The 19483-nt window shown below is 38.6% G+C and overlaps 1 protein-coding gene across 8 annotated transcripts in view; it reads right to left on the bottom strand.

Moving 5' to 3' along the window:
• Positions 1-19483, bottom strand: part of LOC113634420 (serine/threonine kinase 11 interacting protein) — a 71860-nt gene that overhangs the window by 31365 nt on the left and 21012 nt on the right. For all 8 annotated transcript variants that reach the window (XM_027133362.2, XM_027133364.2, XM_027133363.2 and 5 more), the window contains 5 exons: positions 18385-18495; positions 17507-17708; positions 12523-12668; positions 12030-12291; positions 11412-11497 (listed from right to left, as the gene is read on the bottom strand). In XM_027133362.2, the coding sequence (XP_026989163.2) occupies positions 11412-11497; positions 12030-12291; positions 12523-12668; positions 17507-17708; positions 18385-18495 (807 nt within the window). The remainder of the gene's footprint in view (positions 1-11411; positions 11498-12029; positions 12292-12522; positions 12669-17506; positions 17709-18384; positions 18496-19483) is intronic.

The raw sequence follows: 19483 nt of genomic DNA, 5'->3' as shown, positions 1-19483 counted from the left end.
GAGGGGCTACACGTGACGTGACCAAAACACACGTGAAGCACTTCCCCTCATTGGGCTGAGTGTTTTGATATATGACACGTACATGTTGTGCAAAAATTATGATTTTGGGGGTGGGGCTACACGTGACATGACCAAAACACACGTCAGGCACTTCCCCTCATTGGGCTGAGTGTTTTGATATATGACATGTCCATGTTGTGCAAAATTTATGATTTCGCTTATTTTGGGGGCGGAGCTACATGTGACGTCACGTGAATACCTGGTGGGTAACTGAGATATGGCTTCTTTATATTGCAATATGGTTCGTAAGGTGCACTACATGGTTGATAGGGTATGGCTTCACAGTTACTATGGTTATATTTGCAGACTAGTTTCTCACCTGCAACAAAAGAGCACACCTGAAAATCCATTTATCTTTTCCTGAAACGAGCGCCATGAAGATCTTGAACTAAAGCATCAATCAGTGATTTTACTGGGAAGAAATATAATCATGTTACAATAAGGATCATTAGTTCAAATGTAATGTATTAACTAACATTTACTAACCATGAGCAATAAATTATTGTATTTAGTAATCTTTATTTTAACAAAGTTTATTCTTTGTTCATGTTAGTTCACAGTATATTAACTAATGTTAACACGGTGTTAATAATGTAGTAGTAAATGTTGAAATTAACATGAACAAAATTAATAAATGCTGTAGAAGTGCAGTTCATTATTAGTTCATGTTAAGTAATGTGGTAACTAATGTCAACTAATGAACCTTCATTATAAAGTTTTAGAAAAAAAAATACTGTCCAAGGGTGGATTCGAACCCCGAATCTCTGCATGCTAAATGGATTCGCTATCCACTAGGCCATCCAGGAACACAAGAAAGCCTTTGTGGTTTTATGTATTGATTCACTAATGTGAAGAATGGCGCATCTAACAATACCCAAGCTTTATTATATTAAAGTCATTCTTATCATTCTTTGTGATATACGTGTCATATGTTTAAAAAATAATTATGTAATGTGAGGAGACAAAGAAAAAATGCGCTTAATTTGAATTAATGGGTGGCTCTTAAAAGAGCCGTTGCTGCTCTTAAAAGGCCATTAGTTTAAACTGAAATAAAAAATTATAAAAACTACACTGATAGTTGAAAACAACAAAAAGTTATAAAAATGGCAGAAACAACAACATACATGCCGTGCTGTCCAAGGCACGCCACCACTAGTTTTAAGCATTAAATACATGGTTAAATGTTATATTGTTTGAAAGCTTACACTCTCGGGATTTTATTAAGCCCAAACACAAAGCATAATATGATTTATAGCCATCATACTAATTTAATCCAAGTTGATAGTCACCGGAAATAGGCGGCGCTTACCTTTCTTCACTGGGGTAATATTTTCCAAAACAAATGCTTGTAAAAAAATCCCCAAGAGTCTAAGGTACTGGAATATGTAAGCCTTTTAATCCAAAACGAGTTTCTGACCGAAATGTGTAAACAACAATCCACTTCCGTCCTTTGTTTTCGGCTCTCACTTTATTTTCCAAAACAAATGCTTGTAAAAAAAATCCCCAAGAGTCTAAGGAACTGGAATATGTAAGCCTTTTAATCCAAAACGCTTTAATCCAAAATACGTTTCTGACCGAAACACACAGCACTTCCGTCCTTTGTTTTCAGCTCTCACTTGTCCTAGGAGGCTTAAAAAACTACACTGAGCCGTCAGATTTGTAGTCCAGGGCCTAACGAATCAAACGAAAATCATGAAAATAGGGGGCGATCCCACAATATATATATACATGAAATGAAACTGAAACTCACTGTGAAATATAGCAACAAGCTTTAAAGACCTTTACACAGATTCACTGGTGTCTGCTGCCCTCTTTTGGATGTTAGCACATCTACAGAGAGATTCCCCATTCAAGTCTATAGGGAAAAAACACCCCTTTAAGCTTCCATACTGGGAATTCTGGAATTCTGATCGCTTATAAAATCCATAGCACACCTCTCCTCAATGACCCGGTCGATTTGACACCTCATTTATGGGTCTAGGACAAAAGCTGCGGGACAAGTTACGCGCCGAAAGTGTGTCCGGAAGAAGAAGCAGAATAATAAATATAGCCGCAAGCAGCCATTCCGGGGTCAAGCCGATCATATGCGCTCAGAACATGTCGCTGATGAACCATACCAAGTTTCGTAGCGATATGGCATTGTTTTTAAAATCTCGTTGCCACTAGGTGGCGCTGTCACAAAACATTGCATGCACCCTCAGGTCATGACTATAATGACATCATGATTTTAGACTAAAGTTTGCACTAGTTATAAGCGAAAAAAGCTGTTTTTAAAATGTTGTTTGCCACTAGGTGGCGCTGTCACAAAACGTTGCATGCACTACTTATAAGGTCCTGACTATAATGACATATCCCAAGTTTCGTGTCGACACGCATAAGTTTTGCAAACATACAGACTCACGTCTGTTTTGGCATGCTCGCCGCCATTTATGTTGCGATGGATTGGTATCGTTTGACTCAGCATGCCTCAAGGAGTCTAACAACACCTCCTTCATGATTTTAGACTAAAGTTTGCAGTAGTTATAAGCGAAAAAAGCTGTTTTTAAAATGTCGTTGCCACTAGGTGGCGCTGTCACAAAACGTTGCATGCACCCTCAGGTCATGACTATAATGACATACACCAAGTTTCGTGTCGACACGCATAAGTTTTGCGAAGATACAGCCTCACGTCTGTTTTGGCGTGCTCGCCACCACACAAAATGGCCGTCTGAAAACCGTTTGGTATCGTTTGACTCAGCATGCCTCAAGTAGTCTAACAACACTCCCTTCATGATTTTAGACTAAAGTTTACAGTAGTTAGAAGCGAAAATAGCTGTTTTTAAAATCTCGTGGCCACTAGGTGGCGCTGTCACGAAACATTGCATGCACCCTCAGGTCATGACTATAATGACATTTACCAGGTTGCGTGTCGACACGCATAAGTTTTGCGAAGATACAGCCTCACGTCTGTTTTGGCATGCTCGCCACCATGTATGTTGCCACAGTATATGAGAAGGCATTGGTGTATCAAAAAACTTTTGATAATTTTTTGTCTCGGGTGTCTCTAGATGCTAGATACCAAAGGACATGCAAATCGGACAAACGGTCTAGGAGGAGTTCGAAAATTTAGGTTTTACGGAAAATTCAAAATGGCGGAAAGGTATTCATGACGGAAATGATGTCATAATGGTGCATTCGAATTGGCATGAGCAAAGGAGCCAAAATATGCAAGAACTGTGTCTCTAGGCCTTACGAGTCAGCAGTTATGAACATGAACATAATTGGATTTTAGACTGTTTGTGGCGCTAAAGGGTTTGAGCTAGACACACCAAAGTTGCTAGAGTAACTTCTTAGACTGGCCTCTACATGTGTGCCAAATTACATAACTTTCCTATGTACAGTTCTATGGGCTGCCATTGACTTCAATGGAAGAAGAGGAATAAGAAGAAGAGGAATAAGAAGAAGAAGAAGAAGAAGAAGAAGAAAACAACCAACAATAACAATAGGTGTCTATGCCCCTTCGGGGCTTGACCCCTAATAATAATAATAAGAAGAAGAAACCTGACAATAACAATAGGTGTCTACGCCCCTTCGGGGCTTGACCCCTAATAATAACTAGAACAGTACATTTCCTAAAGAAAATGTGAATGTGCTTGCACGTGACGTCAGTTCCCTCATCGTGCTGAATGTTTTATGATGTGTAACTGAGATATGGCTTCTTTATATTGCAATATGGTTCGTAAGGTGAACTACATGCTTGCTAGGGTATGGCTGCACAGTTACTATGGTTATATTTGCAGACTAGTTTCTCACCTGCAACAAAAGAGCACACCTGAAAATCCATTTATCTTTTCCTGAAACAAGCGCCATGAAGATCTTGAACTAAAGCATCAATCAGTGATTTTACTTACACTCTCAGGATTTTATTAAGCCCACACACAAAGCATAATATGATTTATAGCCATCATACTAATTTAATCCAAGTGATAGTCACCGGAAATAGGTGGCGCTTACCTTTCGTCACTGGGGTAATATTTTCCAAAACAAATTCTTTTTAAAAATTCCACAAGACCGTTTTTGACTGAAATGTGTAAACTACAAACCACTTCCGTCCTTTGTTTTCCGCTCTCACTTTATTTTCCAAAACAAATGCTTGTAAAAAATCCCCAAGAGTCTAAGGAACTGGAATATGTAAGCCTTTTAATCCAAAACGCTTTAATCCAAAACGCGTTTCTGACCGAAAAATGTACTTCCGTCCTTGATCTTTTTCTTCCAACGTTGTGTGATCTGACGGATTCACTGGTGTCTGCTGCCCTCTTTTGGATGTTAGCACATCTACAGAGAGATTCCCCATTCAAGTCTATGGGGAAAAAACACCCCTTTGAACTTCCATACTGGGAATTCTGGAATTCTGATCGCTTACAAAATAGATAGCACACCTCTCTTCAATGAGCCGGTCGATTTGACACCTCATTTATGGGTCTAGGACAAAAGCTGCGGGACAAGTTACGCGCTGAAAAAGTGTCCGGAAGAAGAAGAAGAAGAAGTATGCAAGAGAATAAGAACGTGCTTTAGCAAGCACATTAATAATAAGTATGCAAGAGAATAAGAATGTGCTTTGCAAGCACATTAATAAGTATGCAGAGTAACAATAATGATGCTTTGCAAGCACCATTAATAATAATAATAATAATAATAATAATAATAAGTATGCAGAATAACAATAACTAGAATGTACATTTCCTGAAGAAAATGTGAATGGTGCTTGCACATGGCAAGTGCCCCTCATTGTGCTGAGTGTTTTGATATATGAGATGTCCATGTTGTGCTAACTTTTTGATTATTTTGAGAGCGGGGCAACACAGCAAAGTAAGGTCCTAAGGGAGCTGGTCAAGTTTGGTGTAAATCGCTCGAAAATTTGCCAAGTTATAAACCTCCAAAATTTATAATGGGCCACTTTAATTTATAATAAGCCACTTTGAGCTTCCGTACCGGGAATTCAGGAATTCCGATCGCTTAAAAAAGTCATAGCACACTTCTCCTCAATGAGCCGGTCAATTGTACACCTCATTCATGGGTCTAGGGCAAAAGCTGTGGGACAAGTTATGCGCCGAAATTTTGTCCGGCACAATAACAAGAATGTTGCTTTGCAAGCACCATTAAAGAGAGGTGTGCAAGGAGGATTCATTTGCTGTCTAAGAAAAACATGAGGGCAAGACTAAAGCTTGGCAAAAGAACACCGAGGCCAAGACTTCTGGAATAAAATGTAATTATTTGAAGACCATAACAGAGAGCATATTTGGCATAAACAAATTATAATATTTAAGCAAAAGAACATCATACCAAACTGTCAAATATGGAAGCGTATGGTTTGGGGATGCATTGGTGCAGCAGAACCCGGCCAGCTCACCATCATAGAATCCACTATGAATTCTGCATTGTATCAGAAGGTGATTGATGTTAGAAACTGGTAGATGTATGTACATGATTGTGTTTTTGAGAAAACAATGTTTATGCATGGTTAGTGAAAAATGAAACATTTTAAAATCAATTGAATAGGGCCATAAAACACATACAGAACATTGGTTCATAGGACTTTTGAGAACTGGATCTTGTAGCCTAGAGTTTTTGATTGAATATTGATTAAAATTTTCTAAGACACTTTTTGTTTGTAAAGGGCATATGCGAGTAGGTGTCAACTATCATGAATATTAGTGTGATTCACACCTGAGAAGACAAAGGCCCTAATAATGAATTGCATAATGAGCCTTACAGGCAGGTGTGTGACAGAGGAGTTACAAGAAAGAATGTGAGGACAAAATAAATGTGTATATTTTTTGTTTTTTAGTTTATTTAGAATATTTAACTATCAAAATAAAAACATAAAAAATAACTTTAGAAGTTAGTAATAACACAGAAGACACAATTAGGGCAAAACTGTGCAACAAAAAAAGGTTTGAACAGGAAGAGTGCAAGATTTAATAAATAAATAAATAAATAAATAAATAAATAAATAAATAAATAAATAAATAAAAAAAATAAAAAAAAAAGAGTATAAGGTTTGTAGAAGCCCACTAACCTACTCTGTCACATACTACCCAGAATTGAACAGTTATACATCTTTGTGCCACTCTAGGAAACAGTTCCTTTTTAGCTGAACACACAAGTGAACATCACATGCCTGGCATTTTCAAGGCATTTCCAAGCACACAGGTCCATATTTTATGTACTGAGTCATTCCTGTGTCTCGGGGGCATGTACGTGACGTCACATTGTAGGATTTTTAATGAATTAATTGGTAAATTCCTCGGTAAAATAAGTATTTGGTCACCTACAAAAAAGCAAGATTCTCACAGACCTGTAACTTCTTTAAGAGGCTCCTCTGTCCTCCACTCGTTACCTGTATTAATGGCACCTGTTTGAAGTCGTTGTCAGTATAAAAGATTGTCCACAACCTCAAACAGTCAGACTCCAAACTCCACTATGGCCAAGACCAAAGAGCTGTCAAAAGACACCAGAAACAAAATTGTAGACCTGCACCAGGCTGAGAAGACTGAATCTGCAATAGATAAGCAGCTTGGTGTGAAGAAATCAACTGTGGGAGCAATTATTAGAAAATGGAAGATATTATCTCAAATGGAAGACATTATCTGATAATCTCCCTCGGTCTGGGGCTCCACGCAAGATTTCACCCCGTGGGGTCAAAATGATCACAAGAACGGTGAGCAAAAATCCCAGAACCACACGGGGGGAACCTCCTTCCATCACCGAGGGCATTGAAGATGAAACATGGCTGGGTCTTTCAGCACGACAATGATCCCCACCCAGGCAAGGAAGGAGTGGCTTTGTAAGAAGCATTTCAAGGTCCTCAACCCCATAGAACATCTTTAGAGGGAGTTGAAAATCCCTGTTGCCCAGCAACAGCTCCAAAACATCACTGCTCTAGAGGAGATCTGCATGGAGGAACGGGCCAAACTACCAGCAACAGTGTGGAGACTTACAGAAAACGTTTGACCTCTGTCATTGCCAACAAAGGGTATATAACAAAGTATTGAGATTAACTTTTGTTATTGACCAAATACTTATTTTCCACCATAATTTGCAAATAAATTCTTTAAAAATCAGACAATGTGATTTTCTGGATTTGTTTTTCCTCATTTTTTCACTCATAGTTGAAGTGTACCTATGATGAAAATTACAGGCCTCTCTCATCATTTTAAGTGAGAGAACTTTCACAATTGGTGGCTGACTAAATACTTTTTTGCCCCACTGTATATCATTGACTGGCCCCCCATGCCTACCTGAACTAAATTTAATAGAAAGTTGTCTCCTTAGGAGCATGACCTTTTAAAGCATTTGGAAATGGTTTGTAAGCAACTGAGAACTTCCTGGACAACCAATTCTCACCGATGTCAACAAATCTGTGAGTCTTTTGCCTGAGTTGCTCATCTTCTATGCAAATGGGACATGCGAATGCTAAACCTAAGGACCAATTAGAAACCTTAATCATAAATTAATTAATGTAGGTTTTAGTTTCAAAGGAGTTTTTACTAAACAGGGGACAAAAACAAACAACAAATAATAAATCTGAATATGAAATATTTATGTTCTTAACAAATCATGTTTAGAGAATATTGTGTGTGAAAATTCCAGGAGATCAGCAGTTTCTCAAAAACTCAGACCAGCACATCTGGTAGCAACATCCATGCCACAATTTCTTTGCCATTCTGATGTTTTTAATGTGAAAATGAACTGAAGTTAGTATATATAATATAAATTAAAATTACAGTTATTTAAAAATTCTTTCTTGTTTGTACTCCACGAATATTGTTTATGTTGCTAGGAAGTAATTTGTCATGAAGAATATATATATTTCATTTACATCATCATTTAGTTAAAATACAACACTGTTTGTTTGTTTGTTTGTTTGTTTTGCCTGTCATGCATAAATTATGTTACAATAAATTGCTACAATTATGGTAAGGGAAAAAAATTTATAAGCTGTTATAATATTGAGCTATTCAGTTTTGGTGCTCTAAATTCTAATCAATGGCCCTGACATTGAAAATATCCACTGCTAACTACACAAGAGCAACAGGAGGGTTAAGAAACTTAAGATTGCTGTCTTATTGCGTCCAACCTCGGCATCAATGGCACACTGCAAGAGCCCGTGCTTGTGCAGCTCAACAATCCTGCCACGTTCAATCCTGCCTGGTGGCTTAAATTGAAGGACTAGAGCATAGGTCACTAACAGGCGAACCGCAGTCCGGGTCCGGACCCAGAACCTGTCCAATACGGACCCGGACTTACAGCCAAAACAAAAGGTTATGATTTAAAACTTAACGGGGCACTTCTATTTTAACCGGCGCAGCTTTTGCAATCTTTACGGTAGTGGTAGTGGAAATGCACAGACCAATTGCATGCGAGTTAAGCCATCCCACGTGAAACCACTCAGCCAATCAAGTCTGTGCATTCCTGAAATAAACAATGTGACTCAACAGTACAAGACAGATGAGAGAGAATTAGAGTAAAGTTACACATGAAAAAAAGATAGCGATACATGTAGAAAACAAAGGGAGAGAAACAGACGAGTGAGACGGAGAAAGGGAGAGAAACAGACAAGCGAGACGGAGAAATCCTCCCCAGATGTGGTCAACCAACAAAGTTAACTCCAAAAGCAAGACATGTGATAATCTGTTGGGTCAGAAAGGAGCCCATAGTAACTTATAAGCAACTACATTCTTTTACTTTGGCTAATGTTAATATTTGTGTTTCTGTCATTCGGTGAACAATGAACCACATTGGTGTGCTTGAGTTGCAAGGTAAAATATGCTCTATGCACTATGCTCTCTAAAACGAACATTGCTGCCCAATAAGTTTGCTAAAAATCATGTGGACAAGCCAGAGAACTATTGGAAAAATAATTTGTGGAGGTTTGAGCCCAAAATGGAACTTTTTGGTTTAAAATGAGAAGCGTAATTTTTTGAGAACCTTATACTGTCTGTGAAACATGGTGGTGGTAGCATCATGCTTTAGGCCTGCATTGTTGCATCTGGGACAAGACAACTTGCCATCATTGATGGAACAATGAATACAGAATTATACCAGTCAATTCTAAAGGAAAATGGCAAGACTGTCCATGAACTGAATCTCAAGAGAAAATGGGTCATACACCAAGATAACGATCACAAGGACTCAAGTCTGTCTTCCAAAGAACGATTAAAGAGGAGCAAAGATAATGTTCTGGAATGGCCAAGTCAATGTCCTGACCTTAATCCAAAGGGCGGCAAGCATTTCATGTGAGGACACCGATTAAGTTTAATCCAAGTGTCCAAGCTGTTATGTCCTCTGGAATGGAAAAAAATTATTCAAAGCCACAGTGCAGGACTGATCAAAGGTTACTGGAAATTGTACTTGCAGTTATTGCTGCACAAGGAATATAACAGATACTGAAAGCAAAGGGTCACTGTTTTGCAAATCATATGTAGAGATATATTTGCAAAGATATGTAATGCTGGATATTTTTTTCTGAAGTATATTTTCGGCTCATTTGTTTGATTGTGTTCACTTTTAGAATTTGTGTGCAAATTTGAAGACGTTTTGGGTGATATTTAAGTAGAAATATAGGAATTTCTAAAGTGTTCACAAACTTTCAAGTGACAATGTGTGTGTGTATATATCTCTCACCATGTCACCATTTTTCTCAGTAAATATATATTATATATTTAATTAATCTCTCATAGATCTCTAATGTTTAGATTTTTCTATAGATTTTCTATTGGATGTTTAGATTTTTCTATAGATTTTTGTTTTTTTCAATTCAATTAAGTTTATTTGTATAGCATAGAAATTTCTGACATCAACACAAAAGAAAGTTTCCCCTACTCCTCAAAGCAGAATGTGATGTTTGAGGGGTTTCTTGGATGCACAATGGCTGGTTACATATTCTTTTGAGATATTTTTATATCCCTTACTCATAAGCATCAACATATCTCTCTCTCTCTCTCTATCTAGAGAAATTAACATTCAATTCACGGGCAACATCTCTGGAGGACATTCCCGCAGTCAGCAAGCCAATTGCACGCTCCCTTAAACCTTGTGGCATTGTGCTGTGTGATAAAAACTGCACATTTTAGAGTGGTCTTTTATTGTGGCCAGCCTAAGGCCTCATCAAAGACGGAGACGAGTCTGCCTACAGACAGGGGGTTAAAGAGCTGGCTGTCTGGTACAGTCAACAACTTGGAGCCCAATACGCTCAAAACAGTGGAGATGATTGTGGACTTCAGGAGAAACCCCTCTGCACTCACCATCATGGACAACACTATGGCTGCAGTGAAGACATTCAATTTCCTGGGCTCCACCATCTCCCAGGACCTGAAGTGGGATACTCACATTGACACCACTGTTAAAATGGCTCAACAAAGGATGTACTTCCTTAGCCAGTTGAGGAAGTTTAACCTGCCAGAGGAGCTGCTGAGAGAGTTCTACTACCATCATCGAGTCTGTTCTTTGCACTTCAATAACTCAGCAACAATCAAAAGACAACAGACATCAGATGACTACAGAAAATGGTTCGGACTGCTAAAAAGATTAGTGGTGCTTCCCTACCAACCCTTCAAGAACTGTATATATATTCAGAGTGAAGAAAAGGGCTCAGAAAATCACTCTGGATCCCTCACATCCATGTCATCCACCTTTTGAACTTTTACCATCTGGCCAGCGATACAGAGCCACAAATACCAGCACAACCAGGCACAAACACAGTTACTTCCCCCAGGCAATCTACCTCATGGACATGTTCCTCATGTTCCCACCATTATGCAACAACAATGTACAATAACTTTACATTTAATTGTTACATCTCCATCCTAATACATCCCTGCATTTCATTCTATTCATTTCCACGCTACCATCTATAGCACAACTGTACATGCAATTTATTTATTTTTCAATTTATTTTCAAATTTTTTACATATGTATATTTGTATTCTCATCTAGTTGTCTCTGTGTACTGGAAGTGTATGACCCTAAAACAAATTCCTTGTATGTAGGTACTTAAGTAGGTATTTAAGCTCATTTTGATTTTGATTATATATACACACGCATAGATAGATAGATAGATAGATAGATAGATAGATAGATAGATAGATAGATAGATAGATAGATAGATAGATGGATAGATAGAGTTACAAGTTAAAAATTGCATGGAAGGCTCTATCCTAATTGGTCAGCAAATTATGATAAAATTTCTGTTACAACATTCCTAAGACAACATTTCTTGCTTTAAGACTTATACTAATAGTCTAATTGTCAATAGAAACAACATGACACATTAAAAGGTGGGAAATGCTTATGTAAAAAACAAAGCTCACTTTCAGGAAACAATGAATCTCTTCTTCTCCTTCAAAAACTTCCACATCCAGGAAGAGCTGCAATCGGTGATCGACAGTGTCAAAATCTTCAAACAGCAGAAACACAGAGATCTGCTATTATACATTAAACCATATAAATAATATAGACTGCCCCTTACACCGTGAACACTGAACCAAATATAACAGTTTGTTTTGGTGTGCTGTTGCAAAATGCACTCTTTCGTTATAATTTTGTCTGTTCACAGAGTACACAACAAGGTACAGTAATTTAAAATATCTGTGACATTTTCCACATTCCCTAAACAATAACTGGATCTTGTTTCCAACCAACTACCTGTAAAAGCATAATAAACATCTTTTAATTTTTTAAAAGTTTAATTTCCATTATTTAATAGCTGTAAATGAAGCCTAGCTGCTTTCATAATGCAAAATAATTTTGTTGTTAAAGCAAAGACACCCTTAAATGGCTGCATTTTTTGTTTCTGGTCTCTTGGTTGCCACAGTATTCTACCTTTTTTTCTTTTTTTTTAAAATGAAGGTAGTATTTTCATTTTTAGGGAACACTTAACATTATCATCAGTTTTAACTACCACATATATCTATTTACTTTACACATACCATAACCATATTTGTGTGGGTCTTGAGGAGACTGGAGGTTCAGAGGCCTCTGAGAACCACTACAGCTTTGAGAAAGCCCATCTTCTGACCCTCTTGGGTCACTGAGCAGTTGGAAGCTATGGTTGGGGCAGTCCTCAATGTTACTGGATACACTTTTAAATAAGCCACACTGGGCAGTGAGGAAGGTCCCTGTGGTTCCATTGGGAAGTGTAGAGGCTTCAGAAGACTTTCTTACATAGATGGGGCTGTGAAGAGATTCACCCTTTATCAAAGACAGAAAGTGGGGGATAAATGAGGTTATGATTCACATAAGTTTCATACCTATACTACTAACAAATGAAAAGAGATATGACCTGGATTAAAGAAACATCATTAAAGGACCATAATTGCAGAATGAGAAATAATGTATGCTACAAATAGCACAAATATTGAATGGAAAAAAGATAAAAGGAATCAATGCATTTATAAAACGTGTTAAACTAGCAAGATATACCTTCTGAGCACCAATATAATCAAATCTGAAGCCGGTGTCACCATTCCGATTAAAGCCAAAGGGGACTGCTGTACTAGCAGGAGAGGTTTGGCCATCTAGCTGGATCACATGATCACTGTTGCATTCTTGGCAAAACACAGCATCACCTGAAAATACCATAGCATGCAATTTGTCAAAACTTATTTTTCTCTTAAAAACCTCTTGACAATGGTTACTTTCTTGTTAATGATTTAATTCCACATTGAATGCCACAGTGAATAATCAGACAATGAAAGAAAAGTGTGCTTTAACTCTCTTCATTTTAATACATCGTCTTCTGGTAAAGTAGGTTCCTGACTTTTGTATACTATCTGCTTAACTCACTTTGTTCTAGAGTAGTGTGATTTGAATTTTGTTATATTCTATACCAGGGGTATTCAATCAAAATTCAAAGAGATCCAGTTACTAAAATTTCCTCCCAGCAAAGGTCCGAATCTTATATTGTCACTTAAAATAGTGTACCATCATGTTAATAAAATCAATAACACACATACATTTCTATATCATTTACTGTTAAATTTCAAGTGTTTTCAAAGTCTGAACTTGTATGGCACTTGAATGGAAAACAATACTGTGGTTGTCTTTACTGCATGTCAAGTAACAGACAACAGACACTGAATTTCTTCTGAATAAAATAAATAAAAAGTGCAAACACAGCTTTGAGCAGCCTGAACTTAGGGCCTAAATGTCAAGTAATGTAAAACATTCAGAATCTTTTGAATAAAATAAAAGTGCTTTTAATCTTTAAGAAAAAAATTAAACAAAAGAGCTGTCCCTTTTTTTAAACATTAACTACATTAATAACACAGGAACCTTAGGCAAAAGAACATTTCAGGTAAAACAGAACAGGGCAGAATTTACTGAATAAAAGAAAAGTGCAGAGCTTTGAGCAGCTCCCTTTTTCCTCTCTCCTTTCCACCTTCCGTTCCTAGTGAGAGAAATGGGCATGTAACTGTCCTGCCAGCAGTTTGAATCTTCATTGTCCTGTCAGCGTAATTAGGTGCATTACTGCCACCTTCTGCTCTGGAGTATGGAACAGAAACAATCTGTTTTTGGCTTGGCTTTTGATGACGCTCCTGTCGTAATAACTAGATTAACTGCGCAAGAACGAAAGATTTATCTTTTTATTAATATCAAAGAGCTTATATAATCTTATAATATTATACAAAACGTATTCGTTTCTGGCGCAATGCACGACTCGTGAGTCACTTGCGAGTGCCGTACTTCCGTTTGGGAGGAGTATAGCGCTGACGTATGTGGCTTGAAAAACCACATGCATTTACACCTGTCCAGTTTCATCTGAAATGCATCCCAGACCACCTCCTGAAGTGGTTTGAGCAATCAGATTTATATCTGTCTCAAAACCATTTCGGAGGACATTTACACATGGTCTTTTTATGATCGGATAGCTATCGGATCACAGAAAACGCATGAAGTGACCAGGTGTAAAAACCCCCTCAGTCTCCCTTAAGTTGTGAATTGTGGGCAGGGCTTACTCATTTAAATTGAAGGTTTGTAATTATCTCTCTAACACATTGTAATATAAGTGTCTAGTACTGTTTGATATATTCTACCATACCTTAAATCTCACTCTTGGGTGACTGCAGATATGTGCCTCAAACCCATTTTACTCAATTCCTACTGTCACAGACGCTCTCGTCCACAGAGGTCACAATCCCAGTAACCTCATCTTACTTTAGCTGCTTTATCCTCTGCCTATGCTTTCTCTCACTCACCACGAGAAATGGGCAGGAGTGGTGGTACAGGTTTATTGTTGTCAAAGAGATGGTGCTTTACACATCTCCTCTTGTCTCATTTAACCATCTCCTCTTTTGAATTCCATGCCATTTCGGTCACATCTCCAATCAACCTTGTTGTCATTGTTGTCTACCGCCCTCCTGGTCCCCTAAGAGACTTCATGGAAGAAATGGACACACTGCTTAGTGCTTTCCCTTCCGATAGTTCCCCTCTGACAGTGCTTGGCAATTTTAACCTCCCCTCTGACAATCTTCTTCCCTCCTGACTCTTCTTGACTCATTCGCCCCGACACTCAACAGCTACATCCCCACACAAAAAGGAGGCAATGTCCTGGATCTGGTTTTCACCCATCCTTCTCCAGCTACAGACATGACTGCTAACCCACCACACGTCTTCGATCATCACCTGGTATCCTTCATCATCACTCTCCCTATCCTACCTAAAACTACCTCTCACCCCCTCACTCTTACCCGCCGCAACCTTCACTCTGTCTCCCCTTCTTCTGTAGCTTCTGGCACTCTTATTTCTCTTCCTGATCCGGAGTCTTTTTCCTCACTACCCTTGGACTCAGCCACAGATACTTTCCTCTCATCTCTTTCCTCAACTATCGACTTTCTCTGCCCTCTGATCACTAAAGCCAAGAAAACTTCTTGTTCTGTTCCTTGGCTTTCAGATGTGCTGCGCAACAATCGAAGAGAGCTAAGATAATCAGAGAGAAAGTGGAAGTAATCACAACTTGAAGCAAATCTTGATTCTTACTGTACACTCCTGGCCAAGTTATCCTCAGATGTGACTTCTGCCAAGACATCCCTCTACAAGGAAAAACTTGAAGCTTCGTCACAAGACCCCTCGGAAGCTTCACATCATCATCTCTTCTCTACTCAACCCCCCAGCTCCACCTTCTTCATCCTCCCTGACTGCAGAAGACTTTGCTTCTTTCTACCATAAGAAGATTGAGGAAACCTGCAGGACCTTCACTTCTGCCCTGACTGCACTTTCATCTCACAGTATGGATTCCCACACTCCTTCGTTGTGCAACTGTAGCAGCAGAAGAGATTTTACAACTCATTCAGTCTTGCAATCCTACCACCTGCCCATTGGATCCACTCCCTTCCACTATGCTCCAGACCATCTCGCAAGACTGTCTGCCTTTCATTACCACTATCATCAATAGATCCATAGCATCTGGTCAGGTACCAACTACTATCAAGAGAGCAAGGGTTATTCCCATCCTAAAAAAAACCTGCTCTGGATACATCAGACATCAGTAACTACATACCGGTATCACTTCTCTCATTTCTTTAAAAAAAATTTGAACGCTTTGTCTATAATCAACTGTCTGTCTATCTCTCACAGAACAACCTCCAAGATTCCAACCAGTCTGGCTTAAAAGCGGTTAATTCCACAGAGACAGCCCTTTTGGATGTCTCTGAGAAAATACATGTTGCTAGATCAGCCAAACTGTCATCCATCCTTATCCTCCTTGACCTTTCAGCAGCATTTGATACGGTCAACCACAAAACTCTCTTATCCACCCTCAGGAGTCTTGGAATTTGCAGATCAGCTTGAGAATGGTTCACTTTATACCTGGAAGGACGCTCATATCAGGTAACATGGAGGAGAGTGACATCTGCTCCACGCAGACTCTTCACTGGTGTCCCACAGGGCTCAGTACTTTGTCCTCTTCTTTTCTCCCTGTATACTCACTCTCTTGGTGACTCTTCTATACTAACACAATTAGGAGTTTTTTTGGGTTTTTTTTTTACCAAGAGACAAATCAAACATTTTGCTAAAAAGAGGGGGGGGGGGGATGATTTATCATGATTTTTAAAAAACATGATTTAATTGAACCTCACAAAACAGCAAATTTAGACACCCCTGTTGGTCATGGTGTGTAAACAATCCTGGTATGAGAAACTTCAAGTCATGCTTGAAATGACTGTAACTGATGACTGTACAGTTGCACAGAGACTGGTCCAGCCCAGTGGTCTTGGTATATTAGTCCTGTATATCAGTTGCAAGCTCTCAGTGAGGGAGACCATGATTAGGCACTTCTTGTCAACGGTGCTTTTTATAAAGTGAGGTCATCACCCTCAGGTACATCCTGTTGGGACAGGTTTTCACCCTCTGGGAACGTGATGGTTCAGTGGTTAAGGCTTCGGGTTACTGATCAGAAGGTCGGGGTTCAAGCCCACAAGCTGCTGAGACATCAACGTTGGGTCCTTGAGCAAGGCCATTAAAGACCCTGCACTCTCACCCCAGGCTCATAATAACCTGGGATATGCATTTCACTGCACGTTGTAATGTGTATGTGACATTTGAATTTGTTAAATCCTATGTAGTATGTCATTGTGTGGCTCACTCATTAGTACCTAGCTCTACATCCCATAAACTACAGGCTGGGTGAATAGATGGCTGTAGCAGATGAGGGGTAAGAGTAATCTTTAGGCTGGATGGCTCGTCGGGCGGTGGGGGTATGAGGAAGAGAAAGAATGGGCGAGCACTGGTTTGTGATTGGAAGGCAGAGCGGGCGTATACAAAAAAAAGTTTTATGCAACTGTTGTCAATCTTTCATGAGTGAATGCAGAAGGGAATTTAAAAGAGGAGAAGGGCAAAGTGAGCTGAGCTTGGAGAGCACAACATGCTGCAAGCTGTGTGTGTGTGCACAAGGATGTTTGAATGTTTATTATGACACTGAAAAGCAAAAGGATACATAAAGTTCTCTTTGCAGAGTTCAATCTCATCTGCCTCCTGTGTCCTCATTTCCCTTCTTTATCCAACTCAAAAACTCTACACAAGGCAAGAACAGTCCACTAACTACACACCATGGCATTAGAATGAGCAAGTGTGCAGTAGAGTGAATAAAGGCAAACATTCATATTTTGCCATTTCAAAATTAATGATGCAATTAATCTAATATTCACGGAGACCAAATTTATGGCATTTCACCATATCTTTTTTTATTTATCTCATTTAACTGAGCAATTGAGGGTTAAAGGCTTTGCTCAGGGGTACAGTGGTGGATGCTGGGTGGACCTTTAAATCAAACACACAACCTTCTGATCAGTGGTCCAATGCTTTAACCACCAAGCTGGCACCTCGGCCCATTACATGATATCCAGTTTCGTTGCTCAAAATGACCTGACTTTGTGAACACCTCCTAAACTCTATTTGCTTTCCTTCTTACCAACAGCGTGCTCTTTCATGGTCTTGTCTTGATATTCATGATAGACATCAGGTTCAGATAGGGTCTGCCGCAGCTTTTTAGACTGTGGCTGGAAAAATTCAGCTTGGCACTTCAGACACTGTAGCTGAACAATTGCTGTTTTTTCCTTTTCTCCCTGACGCTCATTCTCCACTGCTATTCTAGAAAGCAACTCCAGCAGAACCTGAAAAGAGCAATCCATTAATAACAGTAGCAAATTTTTCTGTCTATACTAAAATGCACTACATTTTTTCCCTGTTGATAATGGATCTACTGTCAATGACGTTGCAGAGTTGTACTTAAATATAAGCCACAGCTTTTGAACAAAGAGAAATCATGTGCTTTTGGAATACCCCATTCTCTACTAAATATAAGATTATACACGGCTGACGGATTATGTTGAGCTATACTTACCCCCATTGTTTCAAAGTTTGTGACAATATTAGGTTACAGATAATTTTACAGGTAATTTCAGCATATTAGGTAATTTGGGATGGCTTAAAGTAAGTTAGGACAGGTTTAAAACAGTTAGTGAACTGCACACAGGCAATTTAATCTGGCCAGCATTTCTATATAACCATCACTGTACATTAATTACACCTGTACAAACACTGTCTTAATATGGAAACTTCCTGTTTTTCAGATTCCACAGATACATGATGAATAAATCTCTTTTTCAGATAGAGATAATAGTGATATAGCATAGTAACTTTAATAAAATAAAATGAACCAAGAGCATAGGGGTTTGTCAAAGGCTTATTTTCTTTATTGAAAATTCAAATAAATAAATAAATAAATAAATAAATAAATAAATAAATAAATAAATAAATAAATATCAAATAAAAATGAAATAAATAAACCTGCAAGGCTTCCTGAGGATCATCATCGAGCAAAAGGTACCGGCGTCTTTGTTTTTCGTGACTAATGTAGCTAAAGCGCAGTTCAAGAGCTGGGAGACACCTCTCCTTGCCCTAAGAGAGACAATATTAGAGAAAGAGGGGGGAGGAGTGTTACAGATGAAAAGATCTTAAACTGGATATGACACCATATTATTGGTACTGAAATAATGTTGAGGTTAGATCTTGGGATAAATCTTGGTATAAATCTCACAATGTTACAATAAAAAACAGTTTGATACTATTAAGGAATTAAGTACCTTGTACTTAATGCTTAATGCACCTAGTAGAGACAACTTTGGTGAACATATCTGCGGGAAGGGGCAAGTGACTGGTCCTTAAAACCAAAGACCATTTCCATCTAAACAAAACACTACAACATTGCATGCTCCACAAAACAGATGCTCATGACCAGCTACTAAACAAAAACAACCTGAAAGCTGAGATTCTATAGATTTAATGATCTAAGGACAAACTGCAACAGAAACTTACTGAAAATGAAGCTAAAAATAAATAAATAAAATTCACTTTTTATACATAACACTGACTTTGCACTAACCTTTGCTGTTCCACCATCATAAATGATATTCCAGTACAAAGCTACACTCATTGCCTGTAACCCCATGTTTGTATAAAACAATTTTTTTGGTGCCGCCTCATTTATTTTTCAGGAACAGGCTTACAAAACGAAGAAATAAATTGACTAGAACAGACACAAAACTTGGTGCCTTACTAATGCACAATGATAAAATAGCATGGATTTGATTTCACTGGCTGTAATGTTTCCATAGACATGTTAATCATCCAAATTGGCCAATGGGTTCCTGAAAAAGTGCTGTGCAGAAACAAGCAGGGATTTAAATCCTTGGCCCTTTAGGCCAAACTGCATCGTGATGTTCTTGAAAGACTTTGTGACCTCGGCTTGTAGAATGTAGTGTTCCAGGAACCGGAAGGAAGGTAAGCGTGCTAGGCTAAAAACAAACCCAGCCAGTTGGACAGCTGTCCCCTCCATTCTTCTTTCTAACGTTTGCTCTCTGGATAATAAACTGGACTACAAACGACT

Source organism: Tachysurus fulvidraco, chromosome 5, assembly GCF_022655615.1.
Source record: "Tachysurus fulvidraco isolate hzauxx_2018 chromosome 5, HZAU_PFXX_2.0, whole genome shotgun sequence".
Classification (NCBI taxonomy): domain Eukaryota; kingdom Metazoa; phylum Chordata; class Actinopteri; order Siluriformes; family Bagridae; genus Tachysurus; species Tachysurus fulvidraco.
This window is presented reverse-complemented; position numbering and strand designations above follow the sequence as displayed.